The sequence below is a fragment of the Malus sylvestris genome, chromosome 17 (genome assembly GCF_916048215.2).
Source record: "Malus sylvestris chromosome 17, drMalSylv7.2, whole genome shotgun sequence".
Taxonomy (NCBI): Eukaryota; Viridiplantae; Streptophyta; class Magnoliopsida; order Rosales; family Rosaceae; genus Malus; species Malus sylvestris.
In genome coordinates, this window is record NC_062276.1 from 9199534 (window position 1) to 9219867 (window position 20334).

Consider the following 20334-nt stretch of genomic DNA (forward strand, 5'->3'; position numbering starts at 1 on the left):
TATCAATTTCACTTGAAGCTTACTTGTAGTTTCAGGCTTGGTCAAGCGCGATACAAACCATGTAATAAGAGTCCCCCAAGTCACCGAGCTAGGAGATCTGCCGAAAGAGGTGACAGACAAGGTAAACAATCAGTCCCAGATCAGAAGTTTGATTTCGAGTTCTGGCTAATTGCTCTTATTCTCCATATCTTGTAGGCAGCATGAAGGATAAAGAGAAGAAAAAGGAGAAGAAATGATATGAGATACTTTTACTTTTGAAGAAGTAACTTTCCACAGGTTTATTTTTGAACTGGGCTGGAGGGTTTTCTGGTTTCCTTCAGTGTATAAGGCCGACTCAAGAATTTGATGGTCAAAACAAGTCCATCAAATCTAGAGTACGTTCGACCATGATGATATGGGATACTTTTGCTGTTGACAAAGTAGTGGATGTATCGACACGTGTTCTGTTACGCTTGTCTCCACATGCTTCCTTGTATCCTTCTCACTTGCCCTATCTGTTCTTCAGGCAGATGTGGTATCTTCTCTGGAAGCATAAGATGTTGAAGATGAGTACTCGAGAGCAATGCCAGGTAAGTAATCAGGCAAGGGGTTTCAGGTAGTCAGTTCCTGACAGGAAACTTGATTCCAAATGCTGACTGATTGCTCTCTTTCTCCTTGTCTTGCAGGTAAGAACAAAGGAAAAAGAAAAGACAGGGAAAAAGCATGATATGAGATACTCTTGCTTTTGACCCTGATGATATGAGATAATCTTCCTCTAGTGTGACTAGTTTGCATAGGTATTATTGGGGGGAAGAAAGCTGAGTATTTTGAGAAGCTTCGTTGTGAGTGTCCACTATATGTCTGATTTGTGAAGAACTGATCAAAGGGGAGAAAGACATTTGAGTGAACAAGATGAAGATTTTAGAGATAACTTCTAATAATGTGTAAATAAAATTAATAACTAATGTGGGAAAATGCGTGCAAAACAAAATTTGGCGCAAAAGAATCCATATACAAAATTAATCATTTGTGCCTTGATGAGTCAATTTGGGCAATTCTGAGCATGATAGGATGACACTAGATATTGCCATTAATTATGTTTAATCATTCATCAGTATATTGGCCTAAATTGAAGGCCTATTTGACAATAATTGGTGTCCATGAATTTGTCTACTCCAGTAAAAATTGCAATATCTTTGAAATTTTGAAATTGAGGCACATAGTGAATTGGCTTAAATTCAACCACTCTACTTCTATGAGCAACTAGAATTAAAGCTGCACTCGATCACCAAAAATGGATGTTGGCCTTCGCAAAGGAATGGTGGAGACAAAAAAGGCTTTACTGGCCATTAGAACAAGAATGTTGCAACCCTTAAATGTTAATTTGGAGATGAGAAACTAATTAATGACATGTTTACTTACCTTGAACGTGTATTGAAAGTATTCACATTCATAACTTTTATTGCCTTTATTAACACATACGCAATAAAAAAAGGAATGTGGGTCCAACATCAAAAATTGTAATTATGAAAGTTAAGAATTGAATTTTTGAATGAAAGGAATCAAAGTTATTAGGCTAGTAGTTGATGATCCAGTTCTCGTTTCAAATAAGTAACCATACCATGAAAAGTTACGACATTTTTTTATTACAAACGATATTATTATTTTAAACTACAATAAGGAGAGAAGGAAGATTTGAACTTAAGACGCAGTGCGTTGAAGAGGAAAAACCATATCCACAAAGACAATCCATCACTTGCAAATTACTACACTTTGAATACAACGATATGTTTACCACTAAAGGGGTGGGGAATTGGGCTTGGCCGTATAATGAGTCAACCACAATAATTTGATTACGAATTCGTCATCTACGGAAGTTGAATATAAGACCTTCCAATTATAAGTGGAGATAAATATTATTAGACCGTAATACTAAGGGACTACTTGGGATATTTAAGTGAAGAATTTGAGTCTGACAAGGGTTAAAGGGTCTTGTTAATTAGTTAATGTGTCACATTATCATTTAACTGATAAAGCTAAATTTAAAGTCTTTACAATAAAGTTGCTTCATCATAAAATCTAAATCATTAAGACACAGAATCGGTTGCTAATCCACCACCAACTAAATGGCAAACTTTGGCTATGCAATTGATTGAGCTAGATCCAGCCATAAATATTTTGTTATTATTGTGCATATATATTTGCCTATAAAATAAGAAAACAAAAGCACTGAAAATTTGAAACCGTTGCACCCAGAAACCACTGCGCTCAAAAATGGCTAACCCTTCAACCACTCTAATATTTATGGCTCTACTTTGTATTTCAGCAGCAGCAGCAGCGACAAAAAATAAGCTGTACTCAATCGAAAATTCGAATGTTGGCCTTTGCAAATCATTAGTGGAGACACAAGGCTACATTTGCCAAGAACATAAAGTAAGTTATCAGAATGTGTCTTCCTTGATTCGATATTTTCGGATCACATAACCAATATGTGACATCATAGATAAATTCTGTTATCTTTTGCCATAGATCAGCTTTTCGATGAGTTTCAGGTAACAACAGAAGATGGCTACATCCTTGGCCTGCAGAGGATTCCAAATGGACGATCCGGTAATACGACAGCCGACAAGCTGCCTATTCTGTTACAACATGGATTGTTACTGGTTTGCATCTAATCACCATATTTTTGAAATATATGTACAAATATTGTGCCTGACATAAAAATAAATTGACAAACATTTTTGTGGCAACAGGATGCTTCATCATGGCTATTCAACCCGCCGGAAGAATCTTTGCCATTTATCTTGGCTGATCATGGTTTTGATGTCTGGCTTTCCAATGCTCGTGGGACGAGATCTAGTCGTGGACACACATCACTTAGTCCTAATGATCCGGTTCGCTTTGCTTTTTGGAAATGTTGATCCACATCATACCAGCTTAATTTGCATCTTAATCATGTACTAATAATATCCAACCAATAATTTAGGCTTACTAACGCTAAACCCTAATGTTTTACCCGCTAACACTATCGTTTGTTAAAAAATGAATTAGGCTTACTGGGACTGGTCATGGGATGAAATGGTTGTTTATGATCTTCCTACTTCAGTCCAGTACGTCCGTGATCAAACAGGACAGAAATTACACTACGTCGGACATTCCATGGTAAACATTTAAATAACGTTTTTTCGTCTTTACTCCCGGGAATTTTCATGTTTTAGAAATTTAATTGTTGTACATTTAAAGGGAACTGACTGAGACTTGAAGCTGTTGAATTATATAGGGAACTTTGGCTGTCCTCGCTGCCTTCTCGGAGAAAAAGCTGTTTAACTTGCTAAGATCAGCTGCTTTGCTTAGCCCGGTTGCTTATCTGGGTCAAATACCCTCACTGATTTTAAGAACTGCTGCCGAAACATTTTTAGCAGAAGTAACACAACTTAATGAACCTTTTTGTTATTATATATGGATTCTTAAAAATCTATTGTTACAAATATATAATTTATGACAAAAATGCTCTCCTTTTTTTATTTACAGGAAGTGAAATTGTTGGGATTCCCGGAAGTTCCAAACGAGTGAGATGGCATTTTACACAATTTTTGTTTCCGTAACATAGGCACAGTCTATTTTTGTTAAAGAAAATTGGAGTTTTTAAGTGTGTTTTAAAGTTGACAAGAATGCTTTTTTACATAGTTTGAAATATTAATCCATCTGATTATCAGTCACTCGATGGGAAATTACATCACTGACAATTTTTCTGTTCGTACCAAAAATCCTACAGGCAGATTATAAAACTAGTGCAATCGATCTGCAGATCACAGGGAATTGACTGCTCCGACTTACTGGCAGCTGTCGGAGGTAGTAATACAAAGCTTGCTCATGCATTCACACTTTTAAACTTGAAATTTTGATTTGCTCAGCAGAGATTGAATTTTTTATTTGCAATCTGCAGGCCCAAATTGTTGCCTCAGTCATTCAAGTATAGATGCTCTCTTTAAGAACCTTCTCCAGCCCACTTCAACAAAGAACCTTATACATTTTGCTCAGAGTAAGTCTCTTTGATTTCCAGGTTCAATCATGTGGTAACAATCTAAAGCACAATCCAAACTTTAGTAATAAAACATCGGAACTTCTCCGTGCAGGACACTGGATGTATGGAGAAAACCTACTTCTACTCAATTTTATTTTCAATCCCATTAATCGACGATGTTGATTATTAGGGTATAAAATGGCTTTTTAGAGCTTTGATTCTAGATTTTAAGTAGCCTAATGCTTGACATAAACCAAGAATCTAAGCAATTAACCAATCCAAAACTAGAAGTTAAGGTCTAAGCTCTAGTTTATGATTGTATACCCTAGCTAAAACAAAACCAACCATGTCAATAAATGGGATCAAAGATGATGAAAAAATTTTGAGTAGAAAATGATATTTTCTCAATGCGTAATTTCCTGCACATGAAAAAGACTGAACTTAAATTTGTATTGAAACTTTTAGATGAAATGCTTATATATGATGTTTCAATTCTTTACTTCTTATTTATGGATTTTGAAAAGTGATCAGGAAAGGAACCATAGAAATGTACGATTACAGTCACGCATACATGAACATGGAACACTACAGGAAGCCTACTCCTCCCGTGTACAACATGGCAAACATTCCGAAGGACATTCCTCTTTTCCTCAGCTATGGAGGGAGAGATTCAATTTCTGACGTGAATGATGTGGGAGTTTTGCTTGACGACCTCGAAGATCATGATAAGGACAAGCTTGTGGTACTGTACAGAGAGGATTATGCTCATTTGGATTTTATCATGAGTGTGAATGCCAATCAACTTGTGTATAATCCTCTAGAGGCCTTCATCAGGCTTCATTAATTAAGAGTAAAGACTACAGCTACTTTTGCAAATATGTTGAAGACATTTCTTTTGTCTGACAATTATCAAAATTCATAAGTTATTTATAAAGAAATCGTAAATAGGGTTTCGGATTTGAATTCCGTAGGTAATTTAAGGAAGGTATTGCTTGTATAGAAGTTACGCATCTACATATATGAGCTTTCCTATATTTCAAGCCTAGTATGCAGCTGTTTCTACCTTGGAGAAATTTTTCCGCTAGACTCTGAAGCTATAGCATTTTAGTGGTTAGGTTGAACTTGCTTTTCAAATGCTACTATGTGTAAGCCTTGGACAAACACAAATTAATTGCAAAACAAAAAACAAACACAAACTTTGGCGTAGCCTAGTTGGCTAGAGCAATGTAGCATTTTTTTGCAGCCAAATGTGAATCCCCGGCCACATCTCTGTAGTTTATATTAAATTACAATCTTGCTCGAATAAAAAAGAAATTACAAAAGTGAATCACTGGTTATTTGCATATGCGGAGGGAGCATGCAGTGTGATGAAAAATGCAAGTAGGGTTTCACCTTCTATATCAATGGTTGACACCTCTATTGAGAGACCTAAACCAGTCACAATGTAGTTACAACAGTAAATAGTTAGTTGTGGTATTTGTGTAATTAGTTGTAGAAGATAAGGTCACTTATGTAAAGAGTCTTTGTGACTATATATATCTCTGTATACTGTCAATTAAAATATGAATGAGAAATATCTTTTTTAACACTTTCTACATGGTTTCATGGCCAAAAGCCTTCCGGCATTCGATCCTTCATTTCTTCCGCTCTACTTCTCTGATTTCTGTTCAAATTGATCAGCTTTCTTCGATTGATTTGGTATTCTGATCTCTGTTCTTGATCTGTCATGGTGTTTTTTGTCTACAATTTCTGTCAATTTTGAGTCGGTGATAGATCTGAGTTTTCTTACAATTTCGTTGATTTGGGGATTTTTTGATCGATTTCTCTCTTTCTCGATCGATTTCTTGATCGACTTCGTGATCGATCTTGTGTTTTCTATCTTTGATTCTTCCTTCTCTCTCGCATCTTGCGCTTGTATATCATGGCCTCCCCCTCTGACTCTTCGTCTCCGTCGCCAAACCCTAATTTCTCTGCAAATCCTCAGAACTCGTATATGTCTCTTACGATCCAAAATATTGGTAGCATGGTGCCAATCAAGCTCAAACGCACTAATTACCTTCCATGGCGTGCGTTATTTGCTCCGATCTTGCGCCGATACAAACTTCTTGGCCTCGTCGACGGTACTGAGCCATGTCCGGCTCCCCTTCTCCCTGATCGCTCCCTGAATCCAGCATTTGAGCAGTGGTTTGAAAAAGATCAAAACCTCTTGATTTGGCTCAACTCGACTTTATCCGAAGATCTCATTCCCTTCACGGTAGGGGTGTCCACATCTCGAGAACTTTGGCAGAAGCTTGAACAACGCTTTGGTGGCGTCTCTGAAGCTCACATTCACCAGCTTCGTTCTCGTCTTCAATCGATTCAAAAAGGCTCTCAATCGATCTCGGAATATCTACAGCAAATCAAGGAAATTTCAGATTCTCTCAATGCTGCTGGCGCCACTGTACCTGATCGTGATCTCATTGCTGCAACGCTTCACGGTCTTCCTGATGAATTCGAGTCCTTCATTGACTCCATCATGCTGCGATTGTCTTCTACTTCTCTTGATGAATTACATGGTCTGTTGCTGACCAAAGAGCTTTCCATGGCTCGTCGAAAGCATACTCTGTCCACCACTGCTACGGAGCCCTTTCAAGCATTCTCTGTTCAGTCTCAAGCACCTTTGCTCCCAACGCCTTCTTCACAGGCCTTTGCTGCATATAGTCAGCCTCTTCAATCTTCTTCTCGGTACAATTCTAATAGAGGCCGGAACAATCGTAATTTTTTCCGAGGCAATCGAAATGTCAGTAATTCACGTGGCAACTCCACTGGTACTTATCGTCCAAGTCAGCCTCGTGCCTTTCATCAAGGCTCCCGATCTCACAACCAAGGTTCTTCATCAAATCACAAGACCACCTGTCAAATATGTGGTTCTACCAGCCACGAAGCAATTGATTGCTTTGACAGGATGAACCCTGAGATCTTTGGACGGGTGCCACCAGCCAAACTTGCAGCTCTTTGTGCTCACTACTCATCCAAACCATCCCCTTCTTGGCTATTGGATTCTGGAGCCACCTCCCATATCACGAATGACATTGCCAATCTCTCTGTTGCCTCGCCTTACACTGGTGAAGACAAGGTCTATATAGGAGATGGTAAAGGTCTGCCTATTCACAATATTGGTATCTCTTCTTTAGATACATCTCATACTTCCTTTAAGTTGCGTAATGTCTTACATGTGCCTGCTATGAAACACAACTTGTTATCTGCCTATCAATTTTTAAAAGATAATAATTGTGCCTTGACTCTTGACCCTGATGGATCCACTGTAAAGGATCGAGTTTCGGGGAAGACGCTTTTGCGGGGACGAGTTGAAGATGGCTTCTATCCTCTTCAAGGCTCTGGTCATCCCCCCTCCTCCTCACCCTCGGCTTTAATAAGTGTTAAAGCTCCTGTCCAGATTTGGCACCGAAGATTGGGTCATCCATCTTCTTCTATTTTTCGCAAGGTTTTTTCAGGAAATAAGCTTGTCGTGCAAGGCAAACCTGTTGGTGATATTTTCTGCTCAGATTGTGCTTTAGCTAAAAGTCACAAGCTTCCTTTTGGTTCTGCCAGTTCTACACGTACTCACAGTCTTCAACTACTACACTGTGATATTTGGGGTCCTGCCTCCATCACTTCTCCTAGTGGCTTTAAGTACTACTTGTTGCTTGTAGATGATTACAGTAGATATAGTTGGTTATTTCCATTAAAGGCAAAATCTGATGCCTATTCTACTTTTGTTGTATTCAAACAATATGTAGAAAATCTACTTGGAAATAAAATCAAAGTTGTGCAGTCCGATTCAGGGGGTGAATTCATTGGTGCTAAGTTTGAGTCTTTTCTTCACACTCATGGTATTCTTCATCGATTAACATGTCTTCACACTCCTGAACAAAATGGCTGTGCTGAAAGAAAACACCGCCATATTGTGGAAACTGCCCGTACATTACTTGTTGCTTCTAATGTTCCACATCTTTATTGGGTGGAAGCTTTTTCCACGGTTGTGTATCTTATTAACAGGTTGCCGATCTCTGGCCTTTCTACATCTCCTTGGGAATTACTCTTCTTCAAGCCACCAGATTACTCCAGACTCAAAGTCTTTGGTTGTCGATGTTTCCCGTGGCTCAAACCTTACACTCATTCCAAGCTGGATGCTAAGAGCAAAAGTTGTGTGTTTCTCGGGTACAGTTTACAGCACAAAGGATATAGATGCCTTGATCCAGTCACTAATCGTCTCTATATTTCCAGACATGTGCAGTTTGATGAAGCAACTTATCCTTTTCAGTCTTCTCCTACCATCCCTGTTCTGTCTTCAGACTCTGTTACCGCTCCCATGGATCTGCAGTTTTCCGTTCCTCAGCATACTGGTGTTCCTCCTGGACACGTTGGCCATCCTCAAGAGTCCATTCCTCCTACTGCTGCTCCAAGTACAGATTCTCTGACTAATGCATCCGTATCTTCCCCTGCAACAACTATGTCATTGCCCCCTTCCAATACTCACCCTATGATCACTCGCTCCAAAGCTGGTATCTTCAAGCCCAAAGTTTATGCAGCTACCAAACATCCTCTTCCATCTGATATTGACTTTATTCCAACTACATATCTGCAAGCCTCTAAACATGCTCATTTGAGGTCTGCCATGCAAGATGAGTTTAATGCATTACAATCAACAGGTACCTGGACCCTTGTTCCTCCATCTTCCTCCTACAATGTGGTTGGTTGCAAGTGGGTGTTCCGAATCAAGAAGAAACCTGATGGTACTGTTGAGCGCTTTAAAGCTCGTTTAGTTGCAAAGGGGTATCATCAGCAGGAAGGTATCGATTTTCAAGAGACCTTCAGTCTTGTGGCTAAACCAGTCACCATTAGAATCCTTTTGTCCCTTATTGTGCATTTCAATTGGTTTCTACATCAGTTAGACATCAGTAATGCCTTTCTTCATGGTGATTTGAAGGAAGATGTGTACATGCAGCAGCCTCCCGGTTTCTCTGATCCTACTATGCCACATCATGTCTGCAAATTAAGGAAATCCCTTTATGGTCTCAAACAAGCCCCTCGGGCTTGGTTTGACAAACTGTTTCAAGCTCTTCTTCAGCTTGGTTTTCAGCAATCTTCCTCCGATGCTTCCTTATTTGTTCTTCCTGGTCCTACTCCTGTCATGGTGCTTGTGTATGTCGATGATATCTTAGTCACTGGACCTGACTCTTCCTTATGCCATCTCTTCATTCAAAATCTCAGTGATATTTTTCCAGTTAAGGATTTGGGTCCACTGCACTATTTCCTGGGTTTAGAGATTCAACGATCTTCCACAGGTCTCTTCCTCCATCAAACAAAGTATTTACTTGATCTTCTCCGGAAAACTAATATGGCTGGTGCGAAGCCTTGCTGCACTCCCCTTGGCTCTAACAAATTGGATCACAGTGGTCCTCTTTTCTCTAATCCAACTGAGTATCGATCCATTGTTGGTGGTTTACAGTATTTGACATGGACACGTCCTGATATTTCGTTTGCTGTGAATCAAATATGTCAGTTCATGCACCAACACATGCAAGCTGCCAAACGAATTCTTCGTTATCTCAAGGGTACTGTATCTGAAGGTCTATGGTTCAGACAGGATGCCACTAATCTCACAGCCTTCTCCGATGCAGACTGGGCTGGCTGTCTATTTGATCGCCGTTCTACTAGTGGTTACAATGTCTTTCTCGGATCCAATCTTATCAGTTGGAGTGCCAAGAAACAGGCTACTGTGGCACGGTCATCCACAGAGGCGGAATACAGATCTCTAGCCCACACTGCAGCTGAACTGACTTGGATCTGTAAAATTTTTCGTGACCTTGGTTTTCCTCTCTCTCAGGCTCCCACTCTCTGGTGTGATAACATTTCAGCCATCTCTCTTGCTTCTAATCCGGTCTTTCATGCCCGAACTAAACACGTGGAGATTGACTATCATTATATTCGCGAGTTGGTCTTAGCTAATCTCATCAAGGTTCACTTTGTTTGTAGTCAGGATCAGCTCGCTGACATACACACCAAGTCTCTGTCCAAAGGTCGATTTGCTGCTCTAAAATCCAAGCTTCCTCTTGGTTCTTCCATTGATCCCGAGCTCAGCTTGAGGGGGTGTATTGAGAGACCTAAACCAATCACAATTTAGTTACAACAGTAAATAGTTAGTTGTGGTATTTGTGTAATTAGTTGTAGAAGATAAGGTCACTTATGTAAAGAGTCTTTGTGACTATATATATCTCTGTGTACTGTCAATTAAAATATGAATGAGAAATATCTTTTTTAACACTTTCTACAACCTCTCTCTCTCTCATCAAATATAGATTTTTGATCTAAGAGAAAAATGATTCCAGGCTGCAGGATGAGTTGCTGTGAACGGATCACCATCATTGTTTATTATTCTACAACCCTTCACCCTTTTCGAAGGCAAGAAGAGCTCCTCACAGTGAACAGCACAGGGCGGTGGTGAACCTCCAATGCTAACTTGGCGATCAAGGTTCCCATGAACTGACGAGGACCTCACCATTTTCTTCAGCTTGGTAACTAAATTGACAAGCTTCTCCATCCTCGACCTCTTAATCTTTCATTAATCTCAAATCCTCTTGAAGAAGCTTATATGTAGAATTGGCGGAGTTGAAAGGAGTTGATCAAAGTGTGGTGGCATCACACGGATTTCGTGCAAGCTTGTACAAGATGAGCGTGGCATTTGTAAGTTACTTGCGTTTTCTTTCTGTTATAGGCTTAGAGCTCACATGCCTTGTCATTTTGTTGCAGCTTTAGCTTTGAGGAGGATATGTTACGTTCACTTTGTTAGAGAGTAAGGATTTGTTGGCTTCTTATATGGCATGAAAATTCTGGATCTGTTATACTTATGCACGTCAAGGAGTCATATTTACAATACTTACATGTATTTAATGCCGCTGCCATCTTGATAGTCATATGATGATTGAATTAAATACATATATTAGCATGAATTATATATATCTATCAAATGATAATTATATTAAATAGTAAATACATATAAGTGTTGTAACCAATTCTGAAAAGTCTTAATACAAAATCAGGGTTGAAAAACAAAGAAAAAAGAGACGTTAAATGAGAAAGGAAGGCCAAAAAATTATTGCTTGTGTCACTTTTTTTTTAAAGGAAAACTAATGAAAAAGGCTAAAAAACTTTTAGTTTTAACGATAAGGACAAAATAAAGGATAAAGTGAATAGTACCATAATTGACTTTTTAATGTAAAAATATGGTTTTTCGTTAAAGTGAACAGTACCAAAAAATTTTCATTAAAGTTCCATTTTTTTAACCTCTTCATTTCGCTTGTGGGTGCAAAACCTAGTAAAATATTGAATTTAAATGGTAAATGGTAAATGGCTAAGTCATTAGCACTTCGATTTAGTAAGATATGAGTAAGTCAAATAAAAAACCCGTTGGATATCAATTATGATTGATCCATTACGTGGCTTATTCAAATTCTAACCCAGTGTCACAATTACTATGCTAACCATAAATAAATGCCATTTGAAGAGGAACATTTTTCTTCATAGTCATAGCCCTAGGCCATAAACTCATAGCATTTAATTAATTTTTATGCGAATTGAAATCTGATAATACATTTTTATTCCCTTATTGGTCCAATCTCTTGTGAACAAATAATAAAGAGCAAAATACACCAATAAAATTTCGTAAGAAACCAGGGCCAGCTGACGTGTAAATCTCTGATTGGCCCTCACACGTAGCTCACCCAGCCCAAAAACCAGAAGAAAATTCACTGGGGGTTTCGTCTTCACTGATTAGCACAACAAACCTCAGAGAGAGAGAGAGAGAGAGAGGGAGAGAGTGAGAGTGTGTAAGAGAGAGAGAGAATGAGAGAGAATCAATTTCGAGCAGTCCCAATCATCTTCTTGTTTTTCTTCGTCTTCAGTGTCTGTGATGCACTATACGGACCATCATCGCCAGTTCTTCAGCTAACTCCTTCCAACTTCAAGTCCAAGGTAAATGTTGAAACTTTACCAGTAATTGCGCGTACCCTTTTCAGATTCTTCAGTTTTTTTGCATTAATCTATTGGAATTTGTCACCGTTTGGATTGAAAAGCACTTGGGCGTTGATTGGGTTTTTCAATTAAGAAGCGATTGTTTTGCTGTTGAAAGCAAAGTGCTTTCTTGTATTGCTTTTAGAGTTTTACTGCTTACGGAGATCATTAGTTTTTGGATCTGGTTTATTGCTTCTTGGGGATATTTGTTTCGGAAAAAGTAAGTTAATTTTGCACTTTGTGGAAATTGTTTGATAAATTTGCTGAGTTTAATGTACTTGTTTTTCGTTTCCCAGCATAGAAATGTGATCAGTGAGTTCTGATCCTTATTGGGCTAATTATGATTTCTAGTAAGACAATTTGACTGGTATTTTCTTGAACTGAATCCTGTGGAATGGTGGCAGGTTCTGGACTCAAACAGAGTTGTTCTGGTTGAATTCTTTGCACCGTGGTGCGGACATTGTCAGGCTCTTACACCGATATGGGAGAAAGCGGCTACTGTCTTAAAGGGTGTGGTTGCCGTGGCAGCTCTTGATGCTGATGCACACAAGTCCCTCGCTCAGGTTTCCCATGGTTACCCTTGCAATTACTAATTTTGACTTCTAAGTTTGAAGTAGCAATTGTAGATTAACATCCCTCTGCCTGAAAATATGTGGTCAACCATATTATTGTTTTATAAAACTTCCCCACTGTATGATAGTTTTGCCATATTTGGACAAGGAATATGAGTATTTCAGGTTGTTTACTAATATATTAATTTTGTGTGGGGGTGTTGGTGTGTTTGATTGCTCTATAGGAATATGGGATTAGAGGATTTCCAACAATAAAGGTGTTTGTACCCGGCAAGCCTCCAGTTGACTATCAGGGAGCAAGGGATGTGAAACCCATTGCAGAATTTGCACTCCAACAGGTTCGCCGTAATCTCTTCTTCAAATTCTATTTGTTTTGTTAGTTCGTTTCTTTTCTTGTATATTGGTTAAAGTAGAGTTTGGTAACATTCGTGGATTAAGGTAGTCTTATATTGTTTCTGCTCCACTATGTCTTACCTTGCTCTATTACTTAGTCATGGGATACGTAGATGGTGATAATCATATCTCACTCGGTCATATAATGCTCTTGCATAAAACGGATTCATGTATCAGTAATGTGACCATTCCATTGGCCCTGTACAGATAAAGGCGCTGTTGAAAGACCGCTTAAGTGGAAAAACAACAGGAGGATCAAGCGAAAAATCTGAACCTAGTGCTTCGGTAGAATTAAATTCCCAGAATTTTAATGAACTGGTGCTTAAAAGTAAAGATCTCTGGATTGTGGAGTTCTTTGCACCTTGGTACGTGCTTTTCTTTATGACTATCTTATAAGCTAATTTTAAAATAGTGATCTGTTTGTCTATTATATGAATATGAGATTGTAGAAGATTATGGACTTGTTCCAAATTTCCTTGTTTCAAGGTGTGGGCACTGCAAAAAATTGGCACCTGAGTGGAAGAAGGCCGCTAAAAACTTGCAGGGGAAGGTGAAGTTGGGACACGTTGACTGTGATGCAGAGAAGGTAACTTTGCCTTCCTGACTATGTACTGGATCTACGTGTTTTTATGTCTTGTACTATATGGTTCTAACTTGGTGGCATTACCAGTCTCTGATGAGCAAGTTCAACGTTCAAGGATTTCCGACCATATTGGTATTTGGAGCTGACAAAGACAGCCCACTCCCCTATGAGGGTGCAAGGAGTGCTTCAGCCATTGAATCATTTGCTCTCGAACAATTGGAAACAAACGTTGCACCTCCTGAAGTGACCGAGCTAACTGGCCCAGTAAGTGTTTACTTCCCTCCAATACTTAAGCTGTGTGAGATTGTAAGTAACCTAGGGGACTAAAGCATTGCCGCAATCTTCTCTTGTAGGATGTCATGGAAGAGAAATGTGGTTCAGCTGCCATCTGTTTTGTGGCTTTCCTACCTGATATTTTGGATTCCAAGGCAGAAGGGAGGAACAAGTACATTCAGCAGTTATTATCCGTTGCGGAGAAGTTTAAAAGAAGTCCATACAGGCAAGTTTTTGGAATTATGCGCATATCACCGCCAATGAAACCTTGCGCGTTTGAGAGGTGAATATATAGTTACTGACCATGAATGTACATGTATGTTGCAGCTTTGTGTGGGCAGCAGCTGGTAAGCAGCCAGACCTCGAGAACCGAGTGGGTGTCGGTGGTTATGGATATCCAGCATTGGTGGCCTTAAACGCAAAAAAGGGAGCTTACGCACCACTTAAGAGTGCATTCGAGGTTGATCAGATCACGTAAGTTTTCTATCTCCACCTTATCTCGAACCACTCTTGATCCTTGTGATAATAAAACAAATTAGAACAACTCAATTTTGTTTCACAGAGAATTTGTGAAGGAAGCCGGGCGCGGAGGAAAGGGAAACTTGCCCCTGGAGGGCACCCCGAACATTGTGAAGATCGAACCCTGGGATGGTAAAGACGGAGAGATAATTGAAGAGGACGAGTTCTCCCTTGACGAACTAATGGGAGAAGATACCACCAACAAGGAAGAGTTGTGAGAAATTTAAAGTATCATACTACAGCAGGAGAATTATATCAGGCTAAGATTGATTTTGGGTGCTGGTCATCCCAGTGTTTCTGTGTTTAAACGATGTTTTCAACAACGCACAAGAGCTTTCTTGTGAGCGAGGCTCTCTTTTGTTCTCTTGTTTGTTACCATTACTGTGCGTCATTTCATAGCAATGCAGTGTTTAGGTACAATACTCTTGTTGGTTTCCAGATTGACAAATCACTGGTTTTTGATTGGTGTCCAAGCCATGGATGCCCAATTCATCCGGCGCAGGTGGCATTTTAAAACGAGAAAATATTCAGTAGGGCAGCGTGACCAGAGCCTGGTCACTCTCAAAGAGGATGGGTTCGTCGTGCCGTGCCGCATACAATGCGGCCCGTTCCTCTGTGAGAGTGCATGAAATGGTTCTCTCTCAAAACATCACGACTAATCAATATTCAGAAATTATGAAGGGCAATATATGGGGAGAGACTCCACTCTTGCATATCATTGAAAATTTGAAATCCAAAATTTTGCAGCTTGTAATTATCCATTGGATTCCAAATCCAGAAGGGAAGAAAAAAAGGGTCAAAATGCATCACATTTTAACTATGTGGTACCTAATCCCTCGTATCGGATCCACAGAGACGCGAATACATGCCTTAGCGTATACGTGTACACTCCTTTTCCCGTCTTCTCTGACCAAAAAAGCAAAGTACATCCCCTTCTACCCAATTCAGAATTTCTTTCGTTGAAGTTCTGGGAAAAATAAGATGCGCTGTTTACCATTCGCCCTTGATCCTCGCTAAGCATTCTTTTCTCAAAGGTGAATCTGCAAATATGGCCTTGATAAAATCCTCTACCTGAAAAATTGGAGGAGCTTGTAAGAACATTGAGACATGAACAGCACATAAAGCTGAACAGAATATATGTGGTCAAGTGAAATCATGCCTCATACTAAGTTACTAACAGAAATGAAATCATACCTCTGATGACGTAAAACCACAATTGCGCAATTCTCCACTTTCCCAAGCCGTTGTGATAGATTTTAAGGGCATATCTAATAATTCTGAAGAATTTGAAACACAATGAGAATTAGGTCACTGTTTGCAAGACATCTACTAGTTCTGTACTGAATCACACTGAACTTTCAGCATCAGACAAAATACATGCCTGCCAATTTACGAATTTTATATAACGAAGGTATGTCATCGTCAAGGGTGGAAGTGATGCCCTCTTGGGACTTCTCTACTTGGAGAGCAGCCAGGGACTCCAGCAAAGAAATTAGGCTCTCCAGCATCAAATGAATCAGACTTTGAAGCTAGGAACATAAATACATCGTTTTAGTTAGACACCAAGCATCAGAAGTACAAAAACTGGATATATGACCAAAGATTATACCTGTAATGTTTCTTCTGCTGCCATATCATCTAAAAGGAGTATGTCTTTTATGACCCTAGAAAAAACCGATTCAAGAATCATACACATGCTTCTCTTGTAAGTTGAAGGCAACAGGATCGGCTCCCATATCAAACGTACTTTGTCCACAATCAAAACAACCTGAACAAGATATGTTTAGCCTTACAGACATACCTCGCAAGAAAAACTAAGGTACTAAAAATAGCTTAACAAATATATCAAATATAATATGATTCATGAAACAAAAGTTCCTCGTTAAAATTCACAGCAGGCCACCTGATCTATACTCCAACTTGCAGATTGAAATTGCTGCCTTTCATGGGTATTCTGAAATCCATCAGCACCATCTAGAGCCTGGTAAAAGACAATTTATTGAAGTTAAATAAGAAACTACAATTCTCTAAACTACATAACTTTCTAGCTCTTATATGAATTGAAACATTTCAGCACAATTATACCTCTCTCAAACTACGAATAACATGTTGAATTTGTCTCTGAAGTACTTCCTCTGCCATAAGATGGAATCTTGGAGCCATATCAACAAACATAGCATGTTCTTTGATGGAACTTGGAAAGTCTGAGCGATACTGGGACAAAAGAGTACAACCGTATGAATTCCACTACTTATTATAACTTCACAAGCAGTATGGATTTAATGAATTCCACTATTAACAGAATAGCAAATCATCATTCTGTTGGGATCGAAGTTAGGTATCATATAAATAGTGAACTGTCATTATTTGGTGCAATATTCGGACATACATTTTTTTTATTGGATAGTGGTACACGATACAAGAGTCATTATAGGTGCAAGCATGCATGTGATCTTGGTGATGGTGGGGAATAGAATCAACAAAATAGATAACATGAGCCGATTATGACTGTTCATCGCCTACCTCAAAAGCAAGCCCCAGTATCTCCTGAGATAGATAAAGGCAATCATTGTGCATAAGAACAGCAACCTGGTTGATTACATCAAGATGCCTTTCTAGCTTCACAAGTCAAGAGAGAAGATTACTTATACTCCATGCAAAAATCACCAATATTGATGAAAAACTGAGGTGAAAATAGGCCAGAAAGTAAACTTGATAGAGATTTGCCAGAGCTGAGATATGATGTTAAGTTAATACATGGAGAAAAATACTGCAACTAAAATATTAAAATGATTTTTGTGGTTCATAAAAAAAGGACATAAAAACATCATCAGAGACCTCTTTTGTATCTTTCATGAATAAACCTTAGAAAGGAACAGAGAGAAGGACGCCGGGGTCTCAAAAAAATTAGTACAATAGACAACATCATGGGACAGACGTAACATCACACCTGCACTTTTTAGATTGTCTTAACAAAGGTGTAAAAACAGTCAGTATCTAAAATTTATAGTACTGGTTTCCTGTTCTAACCTTGACAGGAACCACGACTTCATAGAGAAGTAGAGCATCCCTAGCAGCCTGATAGAACTCCAAAGCAACTCTGGGGGATGACATGCAAACATCCTACACATTCCAATCACAGTTGTAGCCATAAAATATAACAAATGGTAATTTATACGAAGAATCGAGAGGCAAGAAAACTGAAACTCGAGGAAAAATGCATTAATCATGAAAATGAAATCTCAAATGCAAGCACTAATTAGTGCCTTGAGGCTAGCAGGTTGCTCGTCAACTTAAGGTTTCTTTTCTATTTTACTACATCATTAAGGGGAAAAATCAAACATTTATGAGTTTTAACCCAGATACCTTAAGTGTCTGGTGCACTAGATTCATTAGTTCAATCGCTGCTTTGGACACCACACACTTCCCAGACAGGAATAGCAAGTTAACAAGCTCTGGAGATTTGGCAGCATCCAGATCATTCTTGTTATTCCTTGGATACTCCTGTGGGAAAAATATATTGTTCAAAGGCTGGAAATATCAAAATAGCTACAAATGCATTCAAGACAGTTATAGAAGCTTACTTGAGGAGCAGAAAAATCACATTGTAGAAGTAGATTTCTGGCTTTTGCCAAGATCTCTGACTTCTTCCTGGATGCAAAGTGAACCTCGACATTTTCAGCAAAATTGCTCAACTGGTTATCTCTGTTATCAGATGCTGAAATAAACTTCATTTCCCTTAAAGCAGTCTCAAATTCGGAAGTACAACTAATGATCTTAAGAAAGTCAGCAAGTTTTGAAGCATCTTCAGGAACAACCTGAAACAAAAAACATGTCTCCATTACATAGACGTACAAAATGATAAATGGCATGATGCAAGTAGCAATTTTAATGCAGCTAATGAAGAAGTAACTTTGAGTATTCACCGAAAATCCTATACTTGTTTGCTAACATATATTTATAACAGAATTCAAAAAAAAAAAAACAAATAGAAAAGAATGGATGGGTGCGAAGAGATAAAAGGAATAACCTTAGAGAGAAATTTAGAAATAATTAACTCTGAAATCCTTGGCCATGTCAATCTCCCAAAGCATCGAATCCAAGACTCATCTTGAAGGCAGATGTAGTTGCTAATAAACTTGATAACCTGAATAATCCCTGAGTAGATAGTCTCACCATCCATTTTTTCAATCTGAAAATCCAAAGGAAAATGCCAATGCAACACTTATTGGAATCCAATGAGTACAAATTTGTGGAATACCCCTTATTGAATTGATAACTAAAGGAGTCACTCCCGCGAATCAATAATATATGATAATTTAAAGTGAACCCAATTTTTTTCTCAAACATGTATAAGACAAACCGTTGAACAATAAGACTGTGAAAAATATTTAGACAAGATTGACACGTAAAAACTACCTTAGGATCATTTGATGGTACAATGTTCAGTATCGCCTCAGTCAGAACTTGTGAGTCTCGATTTACTTCAGCTACAAAGGACACAGGAACTCCAAAATTTAGAGCCGAGGAGATGACATGCTTGATCATCAAGTCGCCAACTTTACCAAGACCATAATCCAAAATGCCGACTACCTAGAAATCCCCATAACAAAACCAGATAACTGAATTCTTTACAAACCCCATTGCTCTCATTATTTTAAGCAAAAATTATTTGAATTGCAAATTTCATGTAGTTTTGAGCAATGCATCTACTTGTACTGATTTCAAAGGCAAGGGGAAGGAACAAAAGATATTAACTTCAACTTACATTCAAAGCTTCCAAAACTGTGCGGAGCTCAAACCCATCGTTTCCGTCAATGCTAAGTACATACTTGACACAGATTCTATTCGATTCCCGCTCAAACCGCACCGCATTTCTGATGAACATCACAAGCACTTCTTGAATCTACAAACCCAAACTGAATTCCTCTAAAAAATACAATCACAAACTCAAATAAAAATCACCAATTAAACAACCACAATAGCATTTTTTTGATGAACTAGCTATTTAAATTTCTCTCATTTCCGTTCATTTTTCTCGGCAACCAAACAGAAAGTAAGCTTCTTTACCTCCTCAAAGCACTCTGACCACTCCTTCCTCAGCAATCTGTACACCACAGGCTCGCCCTCATCAACCCGATCATCATCCGAAACCCTAAGAGCATTCTTCAGCTCCCTCAGCTCCTGGGCGGCGAACCTCAGCCGTCCATTCCTCAACCCCTCACTGGCGCCCTTCAACCTTTCACTTATTTCCAGAATTGCCCTCACCAACTCCAACAACGCCTTCTTCTCCCTCGCCTCTTTCGTCGTGGCGCTCATCTGCTTCATAATCTGCCCAATCTCCGCCTCAATGGGGCGGTTGGAAATTGAACTCAGAAGCCGGACGACGTCGTCGGAAATTTGGTTGGAGCGCGAAACGGCGTCGTTGCAGACGGAGAAAAGGTTGGCGAAATCCTGGTGGTGAGAGAGGAGGTAAGATTGGATTTTGGACTTGATTTGGAGCGAGTGGGAGTCGAGGCGTTGGATGAGGAGGCGGAGATCCGGCGCAGACAGAGGGGTCGTGGGGTCGCTGAGGTCCTGCGCCGACAGGAGCTCTCGGACGTTGATTGAGTCGAACAGGGCGTCCATTTCCGGCGGATCGGACGGCTGGGACTGCCGGTTGGGGAGACTCGGTCGGAGGAGTGTATTTTGTATCGGAGTGGTGGATGAAGAACGAAGAGATGGGACTGGCGGAGGTTTTAGGCGGAGTGTGATAACGTGCGCCGGGAGCGTTGGTGTTGGGTTTTGGGGCGGGCTGTTATTACTCGCGGGGAATTATTTTTGTTCTTATATGGGCCTACTATGGAATAATGGGCTGACTTTGAGTTTCAAATTTAAAGATTCAAATATAGCCGAAGCCCAAAACCCAACTTTTCTTTAATCGATCCTACGTACACTGT

At 39.3% G+C, this 20334-nt stretch overlaps 3 protein-coding genes across 3 annotated transcripts; 2 read left to right on the forward strand and 1 right to left on the reverse strand.

Annotated features, from left to right (window-relative positions):
- The first annotated feature begins 2184 nt into the window (after positions 1-2184).
- LOC126611631 (triacylglycerol lipase 2-like) lies at positions 2185-5037 on the forward strand. Its single transcript, XM_050279991.1, has 9 exons — positions 2185-2412; positions 2532-2642; positions 2733-2873; positions 3031-3141; positions 3260-3403; positions 3511-3548; positions 3755-3831; positions 3926-4021; positions 4528-5037. Exons 1-9 carry the CDS (start codon positions 2254-2256, stop codon positions 4845-4847), a joined length of 1197 nt encoding a protein of 398 aa, XP_050135948.1. The 5' UTR covers positions 2185-2253; the 3' UTR covers positions 4848-5037.
- Positions 5038-11799: 6762 nt separating this feature from the next.
- On the forward strand, positions 11800-14817 carry LOC126610426 (protein disulfide isomerase-like 2-3). The gene is made up of 9 exons (XM_050278474.1): positions 11800-12016; positions 12460-12618; positions 12852-12965; positions 13228-13385; positions 13507-13606; positions 13691-13867; positions 13957-14102; positions 14204-14350; positions 14439-14817. The coding sequence occupies exons 1-9, from the start codon at positions 11888-11890 to the stop codon at positions 14611-14613; spliced, it is 1305 nt and encodes a 434-aa protein (XP_050134431.1). The 5' UTR covers positions 11800-11887; the 3' UTR covers positions 14614-14817.
- Positions 14818-15068: 251 nt separating this feature from the next.
- On the reverse strand, positions 15069-20215 carry LOC126610425 (centromere/kinetochore protein zw10 homolog). Its single transcript, XM_050278473.1, has 14 exons — positions 19466-20215; positions 19164-19301; positions 18815-18988; positions 18426-18587; positions 17980-18213; positions 17762-17899; positions 17426-17518; positions 16919-17014; positions 16481-16609; positions 16299-16376; positions 16005-16163; positions 15777-15924; positions 15590-15672; positions 15069-15466 (listed from the first exon to the last, which is right to left on the reverse strand). The coding sequence occupies exons 1-14, from the start codon at positions 20021-20023 to the stop codon at positions 15386-15388; spliced, it is 2271 nt and encodes a 756-aa protein (XP_050134430.1). The 5' UTR covers positions 20024-20215; the 3' UTR covers positions 15069-15385.
- Between the last annotated feature and the right edge of the window lie 119 nt (positions 20216-20334).

Bases quoted from the DNA above. Each gene is read 5' to 3' on its own strand.
- LOC126611631 (XM_050279991.1), top strand. From the start codon at position 2,254: ATGGCTAACCCTTCAACCACTCTAATATTTATGGCTCTACTTTGTATT. The intron at 3,404-3,510 runs GTAACACAACTT...TTTTATTTACAG, and splicing joins CCGAAACATTTTTAGCAGAA to GAAGTGAAATTGTTGGGATT. The intron at 3,832-3,925 runs GTAGTAATACAA...TGCAATCTGCAG, and splicing joins CTTACTGGCAGCTGTCGGAG to GCCCAAATTGTTGCCTCAGT.
- LOC126610426 (XM_050278474.1), top strand. From the start codon at position 11,888: ATGAGAGAGAATCAATTTCGAGCAGTCCCAATCATCTTCTTGTTTTTC. The intron at 12,619-12,851 runs GTTTCCCATGGT...ATTGCTCTATAG, and splicing joins CACACAAGTCCCTCGCTCAG to GAATATGGGATTAGAGGATT. The intron at 13,607-13,690 runs GTAACTTTGCCT...TGGCATTACCAG, and splicing joins TTGACTGTGATGCAGAGAAG to TCTCTGATGAGCAAGTTCAA.
- LOC126610425 (XM_050278473.1), bottom strand. From the start codon at position 20,023: ATGGACGCCCTGTTCGACTCAATCAACGTCCGAGAGCTCCTGTCGGCG. The intron at 17,519-17,761 runs GTATCTGGGTTA...TGGAATGTGTAG, and splicing joins TAGTGCACCAGACACTTAAG to GATGTTTGCATGTCATCCCC. The intron at 16,610-16,918 runs GTAGGCGATGAA...CTTTTGTCCCAG, and splicing joins TACTGGGGCTTGCTTTTGAG to TATCGCTCAGACTTTCCAAG.